Below are 15,726 nucleotides of genomic sequence, written 5' to 3' on the forward strand. Positions count from 1 at the left end.
TCTGGCGGTCGGCATCTGAACTTGACTGTGAAACATTAACATGGAACCTTGTGTTTCAGGTCAGATTTCACACAGAAGAATGATTTAACAAAACTGATCTGTACAAAGAGCAGAGCACAGAAGAACGATGCTGGGTACCACTGCACAGCATGGGGGGAGCTACAAGATTTTAAATTAAGTGTACTGTGTGGTGCACTACATTTCTGAAAATTAAGTTTTTTATAGGAATGCCCTGTGTGGAAATCCAGCATGAAAATAATTGTTTTAGTTTGTCTAAAAACTATAGATTGAGATTTCAGATCAGGTGAGGTAGCCCCCCCCACCCCGGTATCAAACATGGAGCCCTTTAACCACAGCAGCTCCACAGGGCTTGAGAGGGTGTGTAAGAAATTTAGTTCTGTGGGGGCGGAGGGGGTGGTGCAGGTGGCATGCCAAATGGAGGCATGCCGGGGACCCCCATCCCCATCATCGTGACAAAGCTGGAGGGATCCATGGGCGGAGGGGGGGGTGGCGGGGCATAGATCATGCCTGCTGAGCCTGGGGGCGGCGGGGGTGGGGGAGGAGGAGCCCCGGGAGGGAGCGGGGGCTGGACACCGGGCGGGGGTGGAACCAGGGAGGGGTTGCCCATGGGAGGCGGCGGCTGAGCGGAGGAGCCCCCAGAGGATTGCTGCTGCTGCTGTTGCTGCTGCTGCTGCCAGGGGGGCAGATTCCCAGAGCCTGGGGTTGAGGTAGTGATGGTGTCTAAAACAGAAAGGGGGGGAAGAGTTACACTAGGAGTCAATAGGAGAAAACCTGGGGTTAAAACAAGTTAAAATATAAAGACATTCCTAAGGGGTTTGTGAAATGTAAAGGTTATTTCATGGACAGATTGCCATAAAACAAAGCCAGTACAGTAAAATGAACACACCGGATTGTCAGTCAATGTCAGTGTGATCGGTTCTCATTCTAACTCAATAACCTACACAACACAGGAGACTCTGCAGCTCCTTAAGAGCACAGCACAGCACTGCAACTAAGTGAAGAGGGGTTACTGGAACTGCCAACTAATCTGAACATCATTTTCAGGGTGACTAACTTCCTGCATATGAGTGAAGGTCATCTAATGCTAATGTCTTATGCAGACCACATCAGCAGGGAAATTGAACAAAATGACAACAAAAATAGCACATTGTGTACAATTACCCTAGTTATAATAGCCAGGTTTTCAATCTTCACAAATCCTTTAGAGGACATACAGCTGGGCAAAGTCTGATTGCACTGAAAAGCTGGTTTTGGAATAAAAGTATAAAATCAATCCAGCCATAACCTGATTACTACTACGAATACAGAACATGTGTAATGCAAAACCATCCATTACTTACTTTTAGCTTCAATATTAGAAAACAAAGTTCCTCAGGAGAGCACATGTTTCAGGCAGCCTGGCAACACAGAGGTTAGAGCAGCCGGCCGAACGCCTGCATTTGCTTTTCCTGTTCACACTGGAGTAACCCAAGCCAGCGTGGGTCTGAACTGAATGCCCAATTCCCCTACCACATAAATACACTGAAACACACACATACACACATATATATATATATGTGAATGTATGCATGGTCTCCATGAATGACATCTGTTGCAGATTTGCATTTTAAGGGCGAAAAATGCTTTTGATATAACCCAACCATTTCTAATGCACACCCATTTGGGGAAAGGGAAAACAGGGCTAGACAGTGCCATGAGATTAAGATAGAGGAATAACATTTCAAACAGTTTTACTCGTATTGAATTTCCCTCATGAATTTTAATTAAATCGGAAATGAAGTCCTTTTGTTCTATTTTTAAAATCAATTAACCTTACTCTATTTGGAACACTAACCACTGCAATTGCAGCAGCAGTAGCACATGTATACAGACTTGCACCAACTCACCTCGGGCTTCCACAACAGACCTTTCCATAAGCCGGAAGGCTCTCTCATACACTGTTCGCACAGACCATACGGGCTAGCCTACGGGTACGCAACGTTTCCTATGATATCCTATAATATTCTACACCCATAATTAACTGCACTTAATGTAATAACTATTTTGTAAGGAAACCTACTCCCATACTGATATCCCATTCTGGCACATTCATTCCACACCTTCAGTCGTCTAGTTTGTATGAATCACTGATACAAAATTAAGGCTGAGTGAAACCGGGTACGAAGGCAATGTGTACGTACTCTGCTGCCAGGGCAGGGGGGCACTGGTTGCCATGCTGCTGGTAGGAGGGGGAGGCGGGGCCTGCTGCTGCCACGGAGGCAGTGGCGCAGAGGGTGGCGGTGGAGGCTGGCTGTTGGGGGGCGGGGGAGGCGGCGGCATCAAACCCATGGGGGGTGGCAACAAACCTGGAGGTAGAGTGGGATAAAATTGCTTTAGAGATGGAAGAGGACAGTACCATTCATCCTCATCACTTCACTATTCAACAGGGTTAATTTCTTAGACACTCCTGCCTACACACTTCAGAGCAACAGCTCAGAAGGACTTACCCATGTGATGGTGTCCATGTGGACCAGGCCCCTGGTTCATCGGTGGAGGGGGAGGCTGCATCCATGGGGGTGGGGGGCCATTGGGGTTGGGGGGCATGTGGGGCCCACCCATGTTGGGCATGGGTGGGGGGTAGTTGTGATGCCCTCCATGGCCACTGTGACCCCCCCCGTGCATGTTGGAAAAGTGTCGATTCTCAGAATGGCCAGAGTTCATCCAGGGGGGACGGTTCTGCACCAACAGAACACAACAAGAATTAAAATCCAACGTATAATTGACACACACAAGATGGAGAAGCACACTACAAGGTTTCAGGCTATATCTGAGAATCAATCATTATTATTTATTTCTTAGTAAGAGCAATACAAAGTGCAATAATACAGTGTAGTTCAAGGCATAATACAATTTACAAGATACACAGTAAACAATATATTATGTCCTACATCCTAGTTTGTAAAAGCAGACAAGATGTTAAGTCAGAGTTAAGAACTAAGGGAAAGGGAGCATGGGGGAAATCAAAATAAGCAATACAAGTGCTAGTAATGCAAAGGCAAGAGTATGACTAAACGTTGTATAAGTGCGATCTTATAAATGACTAAATTACAAGTACAAGCTGAAAATCAAATTAGTGTAGAAGGAACAGTCACTAAACTGGCCACCCTGGCTGCTGTCTCACCATTTGCTGCTGATTGTTGCCCAGTCCGGAGCCTCGTGGGCCACTGGGATTGCTGGAGTGTCCCCCGGAGGAGGGGACAGGGGCCTCACCGAGCTCAGCCATCAGGGACAGGTACTCCTTGTCCATCCGGGCCTTATCCTGGGCCGACTGCGGTTCTCCCTGCCTGGGGGCAAAAGAGCTGCTCACAGGTTAGACCTGGCACCAATACTGCACTACGCACAATTTGAAAACATCCTCCACTGCATTCATTCATTCAAATACATTTTTTTTTTTCCACATTGTTCTCAGCTTTAATACATCTAAATGCACCAGCAACAAAGCTTTGCAACCGAAATGCCCTTACTCTAAAAACCTTGGAATAGACTTGTGTGCCAGTGTTTCTGATGGGCAAACCCGATCACTGCCAACACAGTGGTATTACAGGTAAAGCTGGGCTCACTGTCTAACCTGGTGAACTTGCAGTCAGAGGAGATGTGCCCAGCCCCTCCACACTTGGTACAGACTGTGGTGTTGGTGATGCTGCGCGGCTCAGAGCTCTGCCAGGGCCTCAGGATCCTGCAAACAAGAACAGGAAGATCGGAGACGTCAGTGCGTTCTGCAACTGTGGACGGGCAACTGCTGTCCTTCAAGGACAAGTTCCTGCAAGTTTCACATGCATTCTGAAATCGCAACTAATTAAGAATTTCAATTAAAAAATTACATCTGATTGGACTCTTTAGTCAAATTAATATCTGCAGCTGTAGAGGCCTGGAGTTATACAAAGTATGCCACCTGAGACACAATGGCCGATTTCTCTTTGTATTTTTTAATACTGTTACAGCCATGTTCACATAAGGGAATTTATATATCACACACACAATGTAATTTAATCAAAAATACATGATCTTTAAATGGTCTTATAAGAACTCAACTTTGACCTTTAAATGGCCATCTAAAATGATTTCAACAGGTCATTCAAAACACTTCAAACTGTACAAATGACAATAGGCATTAAAGACAAGGTATAAGGGTTTAAGACTAAGATTAAGATCGGGGACAGTGAAAGGGAGACGGCCAGACACCCACCTGTTGTCATCTTCCCGCAGGGTCCCATTGAGCCGGGCCAGTTCCCTCAGTTGCATCTTGCGCAGGTCGTTCTGATCCTCCGGGGTCTCGATGCCTTGCTTTAGGATGTTGCGAATCTGATATACACAACGGTCACAGGGTCATCAGTGTGCAATAAGAGCTGGAGAAGATCAGGGGTGATGACAATGCAGAGCAAAATCCCAAACCCTTAAACTCAAACAAGAAATTGTACACAGAGCGCTAGGCTCCAAGAACTTGACCCCCATGGTGCCCACCTGCTCCACAGCCTTCTTCACGTTCTCCATCGTATTCGCGGTTACCAGGGCGTGAAGCGGCTCATCCTCTCCCGGCAGCATCTGGCCATCCTTGCGGCCCACCTTACCCTCCTTTACAGAGCCCTTTCCCCGGATCATGATCTTAGCACTGCACTCCTTCTCGATGTTCTTCAGGGTGTTTCCACTGCGGATGAAAGAAATTTAATAAAACTATATGAAGGCATTCTTCATGTCAAAAACGTTCTTACACTGGGTAGACAAAACTGGAACAGAAACAGTATAAGAGGAAGAGGCATGAAACGCCATAAAATTCCATTTGGAACTCAAAATATAAGGCAGTTAGTAGTAAAATGTTATTTTTGGTTTAGCATACTATCCAATTGTCTCCCTTTATACAGCAACAATGTTCTGACCCCTTTAACATTCACTAGTATGCGCTGCCTGACTCTTACCGTGGTCCAATCAGGAGGCCCACGAAGTTGATCTCTGGATACTCATCCTGAGGAATCATTACCTTGTCGCTAACCCGGGTGGCCGGGGGCCTACAGGGGAGGGAAGCGGGTTATTAACACATCCAGTCATAAATAAAACCTCCTCTGGGATTACTCCGTACTAGAAAGCATCCTTTTCAGTTCAACGTAGCAGATGTAACACTTTACATCCACATGGACCATTACAACTCAAAACCAGTGAGCCATGCTATGGGCTAAAGTAAAATAATTCATGATGTTAGACAAATCCAGTACTTTGAACAAATGTCAGATGAGTAAATAAAACCTAATCAAAACCTTTTCCACAGTCAAACACTCAACTCAACTCAGAAACAAAGACCATCAACACTGCAATTCACACATCCTCCCTACTTGTAGTCTGCTGGAGGCTTGAACTCTGGGTTGAGCCCCACCATCTCCTGGATGAGCGTGTGCCGCTCCTCCTCCAGCTTCTTGCGTGTGCGGTACTCGCGCGTGTTCAGCCGCTTACCCTCGCTGTTATAGATCGGCTCCGGAGAGGGAGACCTGTAGAAGACAAGGGAGCAGGTGGGGGGGCAGGGGAGGTAAAGCAGAAAGACGAGTGGCTATTAAGATCTCTCTTTCGAGGAGGAGAGGGAAGAAAACACAGAAAAACAACGTCCCTATGACTGGCTAGCCTAGAATTGAAAATTAAGCTTCCACAACAAAATACTTTTCACTCAAACTCCAGAGAACAGGGAAGAAAACCTGTTTACCAACTCATCTCGGAGCGGTGAATGGAAACAAAAAAAAATTACCATAAGTTGAGACCATTAAACAGAAGTGAAGTGCAAGCATTTACATTCCCCTTTAGCAGGCGAGATATGGAAGTCTTCTCCACCATATAGCACATGCCTGTGGGAATGGTTTATGGACTACAAGTTGGACACAAATGAAGGACACGTATCAAGCTTAGAAATATTAAAATCAGGGGGGCATCTACAGGACTTTGGAGCCATTGCAGGTATGAAATTTGAATATCAAACAGGATTGTCCCTCTGCCAATTCAGTTTCTACTTACTCTTATTTCCAGCCCCCAGCACAGCTACTAAAATGCCAGTGTCCAAACCTAGGACTATCATCCTTCCAAAGCCCCGATAACTTTGGGAATCAGCGGCTGCATCAGGCTGAAAATCCCCCTCTACAGATCCCGTACTGACAGCTGGGTGGGGAGCAGCAAAAGAGAGGGGGAATGGGGGGGTAGCTTATGCCTGAGCTCAGACCCCAGACCCATGTTCTGTTTCAGATGTTAAGCACTAACCCAACCAATGACGTACAGGATACCATGATGCATCGAGAGGAATCATAGTAATTTAAAGCGTTTAAATTAAAACAAAACAAAAAAAGGTTAATCCTAAAGGGGAAAATAAGCCAGGTAGGAAGGTTGTCGTATTTTAGTTAAGAATAGGATGTGTAAAAGCCAGATGGGTTAAAAACACCAGGCTCCTACTCCAATCTTGACTGCTGAACCTTGTGTCTCACACGTTTCGCTGTGTAAAAGGCTCTGCGCTTGAAAAAGGTTAGAGTGGGGGAATTTGGTTAGAGAGAAAAAAGTTATTTTTTTCTTTGTCTGTAATTTTTTTTTTTTTTTTTCTTGTTATGCAACAAGCCCTCCCAAAAAGAGCCCGTTCTGACAGCCGGCCCATGAAAACCATTAAGGAGATGGAGGAGGAGAAAAAAAAAAAAAGCTTCCCTTGACTCAGTGTCGAAAATCCATCGGTGACAACCTGGAAAACCCTGCTTTTAATTAGGCTACCGTTACTTCATATTTTAATGGGAAGAAACCAATAAACTTCTCAAAAGTAGGGGGAAATTAGGGTTCCTGGAGTGAATGTCAAGTGTTTATGCTGTAAAAAAATGTGGGTGGGGGGGGAAATAAAAATCCTTACGTTTGTGTTTGTACAGATGAAGAAAATTTTGCAATGAGACTGGTAAACTGCTTTTAGATATAGAAAAAAAAAAATGCTTACCAGCCTCATTATCTACATCAAATTGAATTCATTTTACTACATAAAGCATAGCAAGGGTGCAGAGGCCCAGAGACCCCGAGATTAATCCTATTAGTCATTTAAATTCAGTACTGGGTAGTTCGTTATAACGTTTATATTTTACAAAAGTAAATTCAAAACATTAGAAGACTGGAATCCTGAACCCTTGTTATACACAAACCATTTCAGACCAAATCAGGAGATGCGATCATTATGGTTTTTGAAAGTGGTCATGTTTCAGGCAACTTTGCTTCCAGTTCAGGTTTCCATGAAGAAAATCTATATATACATGACACCACGAGTATAGGTGTTGCTGGAGACAATGTAGAACCTGCATTTAAAATGTAATTGGTGTCCAAAAACAAAATCTTATTACACCTATCAAACCAGTCTACAGCAAAAAGAGCATTTCCTATCCCTCTGTACTACATCAAGGTTAAGGGAAGATTAACCAAACATTTCTAAGAGTTCAATATCAGCACCAACTATCTAAATAGTTTGTCAATTAAAAAAAAAAAAAGTTATGATCAAAGAGGAGATATTAACGTGTTGAAGGTGTTATAATAAAAAGGAGAAAAACTTTGGTGATTTTAGGTACTTAAATGGATTTTACTGAATTTGCAGTTGAAAGTAAAATGTGACAGATTCGGTCTACAGTTAGGATGATGGAGCTGCCTTCCACCACCACAGCTGCTCAGCATCTCCGTTTTTATCAAACACCTTCAAGCTTTCATCATAAAACTTTCTTCTACACAGTCACTTTCACATTCATCTGGAGCATCACTTAAAACCACTAATGAAACCAGAAACCGGGGGGGGGGGGGGGGGGGGGATGCAACTCAATGTTACGATTATGTGGAATTAAATTTTCATGGCAATTATGATCCATAGAAAGGGAACTGGGTCATATTGGTTAGTGCTCCCTAAATGTCCTAAGCTCTTAACCATCAGAGGCTTGGTAGTAATAACTCCATATCAACTCACAGATCTTAATTTGGCTTAAACAGATTTGTCCATAACCTGATGTTAAAGGCTTTTCACCATTTAGATCATTGTGCTAGAAGGAATTACATTCACCATGTCTAATTTGGTTGGTTGCAAGTTATTAAATCTACAAATATTTACGTGAAATCGGGATTAACTACCATATTCTCCATTTTAAATAACTTTAAATGCAATTCAACCCCAGTGAGGTTTTCTATAAAAAAAGCACAGGGCATAGAACACCTTTAAACAGCCTAAAGCTACAGCCTCTCTAACAATAGATTTTGTATTCTGTGCGTTTTGTAATGCATAAACTTAAGATCAGGAAATGGTAAATAAGCTGTTGCACCAGATAAGTATGCTCAATATCCAAGTAGTTTGAGCTGATTTCTCCATGGAGACAGATGTAGGGTCTGCACTACAGTGCCATCCTAGAATTCCCTAATTCATCATATGTACGCTATTACAGGACCACTACTGATGTCTTTTAGGATAATATGCTTACTGAACAAATCTATCTACTCCATACAAGTTACATATAACTTGAAAGCTGTAATTCCTTTAAGCACAGAAAACACTGACAGTGTAGGTCATAGATAACCATATATCGTAAAACTTCAATTAAACGCTGCCGGCATTTATTCCAAATAACTGCAAGAAGCCCTGGCATCAATTGGAGACCGGTGATTGTATTAAACATTCATAAATAAAAAGACATTGCAGACTCATGCAGGGTAAGAAGAGCCTGGACACATTGCTTCATTGTAGAAGGAGGCTAATAGGTGTATATAATGTATGATGAACTACACACTGGATTGAAAACAAGACACCTGTAATTCTGTTAGCAGTCTAAGATTCCATATACTTTGAACTCTCGCTAAATAAACAAAAATCACCAACAACACTGTGGAAATATGCTTAAAACCAAACCATCAACATTATACTTCATTAATGCATTGTTTCTCACAACTGACAGTTAGTTCAATCACTACAATTAACAGCAAACAAATATAGAGCTATACATGTGTACGTGTGTATATATGTTATTGAGAAATACACCATCAGGTGTTTTTTTTTTTAAATATACAGTATATATATATATTTACTGAAAACAAGAAAGTGGCGTAACCTGGCGACTATTGGAGACCGGCTGCTATTTGAGACCCAGCAAGTATTGGAAGTCTTACGGTATGCATGATCACTATCAATTGGGAGGGACGGCATTCAAAAATGTTTTGAACCAGAAATTAAGCTTATGGTGCATCTGGGAACCATCACGCATTTTTTAAAACCGTACAAGTATATCAATTGTCTAAAGAATTGACAAATTAATGACCTGATTTCTGCGCTATTTTAAGCATTTCTAATTATTTCTTTACATCTCCTATTTACAGAAGTCATTTTTATTAGTGATTTTAACTTTGATAGTCCAGTACTGGACTAATGTCATATACACATTGCCCACACAGTGAAAATCTCATCATGACCAGGTACAACAAAACTTGCTTCGATTTGCATGATAAATATATATAAAATATTTCTGGTATGTCGTCAAAATTAAACCCCCTTAAATTAAATAGATGACCGATGTAAAATGCAAAAAAGACAAGGGAGATGTAGAGAAAGAATGGAAAGCTTTCACTAAATAAAAAAACAGGTCATTAAATCTGGTATTAAACACTGGTTAGGAGATGTACCATACCAGGATTGACTGACAACGTAAACCCAGTCCCTGCTATACCTGTTCTAACGTCCCTCCAGAAAAGCACTCATGAACACTTTGCATTTAAGTAAACAAAAGGTAAAAATGTTACTGTTCGTGGGTTAAAAGCTTTGCCCAACCTGTCCTCAGGGTTAACAGGGATTCCCAGGTCTCCTGTACGCAGTTTGCGAGTCAGGTCTTCGATCTGCAGTTGGACTGGAAGAAATCAGGTTAGGAAAGAAAACAAGAAGGACGGAAAGAGATATGGTTACCAGCAAAACAACAGCTGTAAACACGGTTTCAATACATGAGCACTGTGATTTATTTGCAAAGTAGTAATGTATGATTGGAAGAAAAAAAAAAAAAAAAAAAAAGACAACAGGAGAACAAGAAAGGAATTACGTTTCTGCAGTTCCTACGAAATGTAACCTTTCCCAATTCACTAAGAACTGCACTGCACGGGCAATGACGCTGGAGTAGTGGTTTTCTACTAAAAGGTTTACTAAAAGACTAGGCAAGAATACATTCTCCTTTAATCATTGATAACCTATAGACAGCCTTAAAGACATTTAAATTATGATAAACTTATGCAATTCCCCATACCCCCAAGAGACAAGATTGAAAAGGACCCTTCCCAGTAAGGGGAGAAGGGTTAAAGCTAAGCATTATTTCAACAGCAATCAAAGATTATGGTTCCATATAAGGCCAGCCTTGAACATTAAGAATATTTGCCCATTTTCAGGGTTTAAATACAAAATAAAACCAGAGAGCATCAAGCACAGAAAGCTTGTAACATTTAAGGTGCCACAAGAATCCATATTAAATATTGTACAGAGTCCAAAAACAGAGGCTTTAGGCTTTATAGGGTAACCTGAAATGCACATCATAGAAAGCTGTTTCATAGTACAAATAGGCATCTGTCATTGTAAGCTCTGTACTTGCTCCTTGTCCCACTACAGCTGAAAATGACTAATATTCTGAACTCTGCTTAGCAGGTGGAGATCAATTTCAAACATGCAGGTTATTTAAAAGCATTTCAGTTCAATACTGAAACCTGCATTAAGGCCATTAAAAGTGTCCAAAACCATATAACAGATTTCAAATTAGAGTGCCTTCCGGGGTCTATGTAGATTTGAAAATACCAATTTTAAATCTCTGGCGAGAAACAGCAGAAACCCATACCCCTGCACAGGGAAGGAAAAAGAAGTGAGCCAATCTGATCAGCCTTGACAAACAAAATGTAAGAGCTTACAAGGGTGTTAAATACAAATGAGGACTTTATGGCTGCAGGTCAGTTTCAGTGAAACCAGCGGTCATGCTAGTGTAGTAAATGGCCTCATCGCACTTCAGTTCTATTGCACAAACACCTTTCCAGTGCAGTTATAATGGTGGTCACAATTTATTACCATGAATGACCAGAGAAACAAACAGTGAACAACATCCACATAAATAAAAGTTGTAAAACACGTTTACATACCAAAGGAAGATCAACCATTAACAACGACTGGACAAAAATCAATAACACTGTTATTGACTGGTTACACCCCAACTCACCTGCTTTTAAATAAATAACTGCAGCACCTTGTCCAGCCTTTACAACAAACCTAAGGCAAACATTCTACAATTAAGAGTTTACATCCAATTTTCAAAAGAGGTGTAGATGGAAAAAGATCCCTTTGGGTTTCAAAGGATTAGCTTTGTGTTCCCGGTCACCACACAACTCACATATAGTGTATCAACCACATCTCTCCCAGTCTAGAAGCAGAATCCTTGAGAGCGGATAAGTCTACGCTGTGATAAGATGTGCTCCACTTAGAGCACGTCAAAGCTGCAAAACGAGCTTCCATGGTACTGAAGGCAAGGGCCTGGTAAAGAGGATTTGCTACTCCTCAACTCCTTCTGTCGCCGATGCAAATCCAATATGTGGTGCACAATGGCGCTGAAGAACACCTCCATACTGGTTTGTTATGGTTACGGAGTTGTGAAAATGGCTTTAAAAGCTGTATCACTGTAAAATCCCATGCATACAGATGGAACACAAGAAACAGACTATACAAGAAAATACAAAAACACACACCAAAAGGAAGATTAGCGGGTGATACCCTTGGTTCACATGCAAAGCGACTGGCATTATTGTATTTGCTAATGGATGCCCAGTGGTATGCAAACCTTAATGTCACAAAGACCTGTTCTCCAAATGAAGGACATAGCATCCCCTGGTTGATTGTTTTCAAGGTATTTAAGAAAACAACTCGACATCAACTGTTAGTAGGCTGACAGGGAATTAGAAACTGGAATCTGAGCTTTATCAGTAAGAACTTTGCTATATACAAGATTAAAATGCCCTAAAAGAAAAATCAATTTAACCATTTCATTTACAGACCAAAAAAGTATCCTGAAATAAGAACAAAACCTCCAAGACAAGAGACCATATATTTTGTTATGCAGGGTCATGGAACATACTTCTGTAAGAGAAGATTCAAGTAAATAACCTGAATTACATATACAAACAAGAAAAGGTCACGGCAAAAAACTTATATGGGGAGCTTTCAAATGTACTATTGTTACATTTTAGATGACAGAGCCATGCAAGAATCCTTACAAATCCTTGCCAAGTTAAAGCCTTAAATCACCTTTTCTAGTAATTCCATCATCCAATTCATTGTTACTCAATGTCTAATCCCTGACAGTGATTTGATTAAGTCTCATTAAACAATCATTGCTATTATTATTCATTTCTTGTCTCTGCCATTCTCTGCAAATGACTATACAATTGTACATAAGTATCCAGCAAGTAGAAGGGTCTGTTAATTGCTGTCACTTAACTAAAGATCAAGTCCATATTTAAAATTGTACTCATTTTAGGTAGCCATTTCATAGATTTCAATTTTATCTTCAAACACGCTCACATACTGAAATCTACAAACCTCAGCGGAATTCAGATACAATAAGTACTGAGAAGGAAAGCGGTCCAAAATGTCAGTTTCAAGTATTAGGTAAAGTTCTTACTGATAAACTCAACTGCATCAGCTGTACACCAGACAGCTTCAAAATGCATAAAATGGAAAAACCCTGGTTAGAAAACCTGACACACACAGACAAATACAAATAGGAAAATTATAGATTTAAAAAAAAAAATGGCAGATGCACCTGGTCTAGGATGAATAATCCATACATTTGATGTTTTGTGTTGTCTCTGTTAAATATTAAGTAGTAAAATTAAATGTGATACATATTGCAGCATACATCTGAGAGGAAGGTGGGCGTTTGGACATTTACCTATATAGGCTCTCTCTTGCTCGCGTGTGAGGCCAGGAGGGATGACAGTGGGCATCCCTGGAATCACGGTCTTCTGGTCCGGAGTCTCGCTGCTCCAGCGGCTCCTTTTACGGGACTTTTTCTGGCCGAAATCTGGTGGAAAGTAAGGGAAGGCTTTTTTGAAAAACTGAAATGCGAGTGGTCAATCCTACCTCTCACAGCTGAGAACCTGCTGGCACTGGCGTCTCTGTGTTGACCATACGGTGCTCTGACTAGCAGAGGGCCCCAACCCTGGTCCTGGAGGGCCTACCCTGCTGGTTTTTGTTCCAATCAAGCTCTCAATTACTTAAATTGAATTAACAATCTGCTCATATTTGTCTTTTTAGATTGTGTAATAAGTTAGTTCTTTATAAAATTCTACACAACTTCAAACTTCTACTGTTTAGAATGAAAAGGCTCCGATTTATGGAGTTAGTAGTTCGTAGTTAGTAGAGCTCGGTTGGAAAAACAGCAGCATGGTAGGGGGTCCTGCAGGAGCAGGGTTGGGAACCACTTCTCTACAGTACAGACGTCGTTGGCTTGCCATTTTCGATTTGTTAATGCAAAGGAGGTCTTGTGGTTACTAAAGCAGCTGCGTGCATTGCCTTTCTTTACGGGCTCCCCACACTGCTCCTGGACGAATGGTCTCCCGCAGAACAATACTGGAGGCCAAATGTCCCGTTTACAGCAGAGCAGCGATACGGTTGGTCTCTGGTGCTAAATACACAAACAACATTTCTCCCACCTCATACACTCACACATACTATATCACCGCAATCACACAAATAACCTGGTCATTTCAAATCCGTGTGTCGAAGAGCACGCACAAGAGCACAGACACACGTGGAGTCCTGCATTGCGGTCGCGGGTTTAAAGTACAAAGGTACGCGGAGAGATGTCTAAACATGATAACAGATCTACCCTAACCAATATACTATACTTTTTTTTTGCATACTTCAACTGGGTTGGGGTGTATTTGGATCGGACTGTTTGTTTGTGTTTATATATTTAAATGTCTGTCCCAAAGTGCAACACAATATTTCCGCAATAGGCCTCAGCGCATCCTCGGTGTTGCATACTCACCTCCGCCGCCAGACTGCATCCCACCCCCTTGCGGTTGCTGGGGCTGCTGCTGCTGCGGTGGTGGCGGGGGGAACACGGCCCCGGCGGGTAGAGGGAACTGATGGCTCGGAGGAAAAGGAACAGGAGGCGGCGGAGGCTGCTGGAAACTGGGAGGCGGCGGGAACGGCACTGGAGGCCCCGGCGGAGCCATCAAGCCAGCACCGGGCCCGGCTTCAAAGCCTCGCTTGGCGCCGATACTCGGGTGCAGCTTCCCCAGCGGGGTCGCATTAGCTCCCGTCGCCATTTCACGACGAAATTCTCAAAGTTGGAAAATAAAGCACGATTAAAAATACAAAAATAAACGGATTTAAAATTTAAATATTAAAAAAATAACAAACGCAAAGCCGGTAGTGGCGAAATGAACGGGTTTCTTTTTTCTTTTTTTTCTCTCTCGGCTCCAGAACCTTCTTCTTCTTACCGCGTACTTGGCATGGCGTACGGCGCGACACAAAGGAGGAACAACTACTGCAACGCGCCCTCCCATTGGCGTAGACGAGTGCCGTTCAAACGCTTTCCTATTTGTCATTGGTTCGTTGGCGAAGACAGCTCGCACTCCCCTCGCCGCCTAGCTTTTTTGTCGAAAGATGATTGGATGCTCTAACTGCCTGTTAGAATTTCACCCAATGGCGTGTTAGCTTAGAAGAGGTCGAAGGTCCTGACGCACTTGTATTGATCATGACGTCATGTGCCGAGTCTGGGTTGGAAGAAACCGCAGATAAATGCTGTTTTAAATGAAATACGATACCGTGGTGTTCACTATTATGATTAGTGCTGGCTATTGCTATAAACAAATTTGTCGCTAAATTGGCCTGTACAAACATTGTGTGTAAGTTCATGCAGAAAATGTGTAAGGTTTGGACAACTCACATTATTATGTAGTGTTGTCCTGGGTATAATATGGCACATCTTGATCAGCAAAGAGTTTCACACCATGTTTCAAAACTTTATTTCATTTGAACTTTGTACGTTTCATTTGGAAACAAAGATATATACTAATGATGTGTTGATCATGAAAATTATGTCATTTTAATTTCAGTGGCTTCCATGTCATGTTCCATATAAAGAGGTTCTTCGCTCGCTATAACAATTTGAAATACAGCCACACTCACCTTTTTTCACTCCACCTTACCTGGTTGTTCTGCATAGTAGAATATACTGGGAGAAGAGATTTTTGTTGGTGGCTGTATGGTTATTTATTTAAAAGGTAGAACTTCTGTACTTAACAAGTACTCATTTTACCCTGTTATGTGACAAGTGGCTGTTTTTTAACTTCTTTAGTCAAAAACCAAAGCAGCCAAACATATATAGAAAAGTGCATATATGTATATATAGATATACATACACATAGATGGGTGACAAATTAAAGGAAAAAACAAAGTGTCTCAGTAAGGTGTTGGGCACTACAAACTACCTGAACAGCTTCAATGCTCTTGGCATAGATTATATGAGTCTATGGACTCTACTGGAGGGATGAACACCATTCTTCCAAAAGATATTCCCTCATTTGATGTTTTGATGATGGTGGTGGAGAGCGCTGGCTAACACGTCGGTCCAAAATCTCCCATAGGTGTTCAATTGGGTTGAGATCTGGTGACTGCAAAGG

General features: G+C 42.0%; 1 protein-coding gene across 2 annotated transcripts; it reads right to left on the reverse strand.

The window, feature by feature from the left end:
- Positions 1-250: 250 nt before the first annotated feature.
- sf1 (splicing factor 1) lies at positions 251-14,567 on the reverse strand. 2 transcript variants are annotated; one of them, XM_066718739.1, is made up of 12 exons: positions 14,085-14,567; positions 12,984-13,115; positions 9,845-9,920; positions 5,385-5,537; positions 4,974-5,063; positions 4,522-4,705; positions 4,247-4,362; positions 3,629-3,736; positions 3,182-3,359; positions 2,508-2,736; positions 2,202-2,366; positions 251-741 (listed from the first exon to the last, which is right to left on the reverse strand). In XM_066718739.1, the coding sequence occupies exons 1-12, from the start codon at positions 14,365-14,367 to the stop codon at positions 392-394; spliced, it is 2,064 nt and encodes a 687-aa protein (XP_066574836.1). In that variant the 5' UTR covers positions 14,368-14,567; the 3' UTR covers positions 251-391. The 2 variants fall into 2 exon arrangements, with proteins under 2 accessions (XP_066574836.1, XP_066574837.1); XM_066718740.1 differs by lacking the exon at positions 14,085-14,567 and adding an exon at positions 13,792-13,813.
- Positions 14,568-15,726: the final 1,159 nt, after the last annotated feature.

Source organism: Amia ocellicauda, chromosome 12 (assembly GCF_036373705.1).
Source record: "Amia ocellicauda isolate fAmiCal2 chromosome 12, fAmiCal2.hap1, whole genome shotgun sequence".
In the NCBI taxonomy this organism is placed as follows: Eukaryota; Metazoa; Chordata; class Actinopteri; order Amiiformes; family Amiidae; genus Amia; species Amia ocellicauda.

Excerpts from the sequence above, each read along its gene's own strand:
- sf1 (XM_066718739.1), bottom strand. The coding sequence starts at position 14,367 with ATGGCGACGGGAGCTAATGCGACCCCGCTGGGGAAGCTGCACCCGAGT. Across the intron at positions 13,116-14,084 it reads GATGCAGTCTGGCGGCGGAG|ATTTCGGCCAGAAAAAGTCC; the intron begins GTGAGTATGCAA and ends ACTTTCCACCAG. Across the intron at positions 9,921-12,983 it reads GCAAGAGAGAGCCTATATAG|TCCAACTGCAGATCGAAGAC; the intron begins GTAAATGTCCAA and ends GATTTCTTCCAG.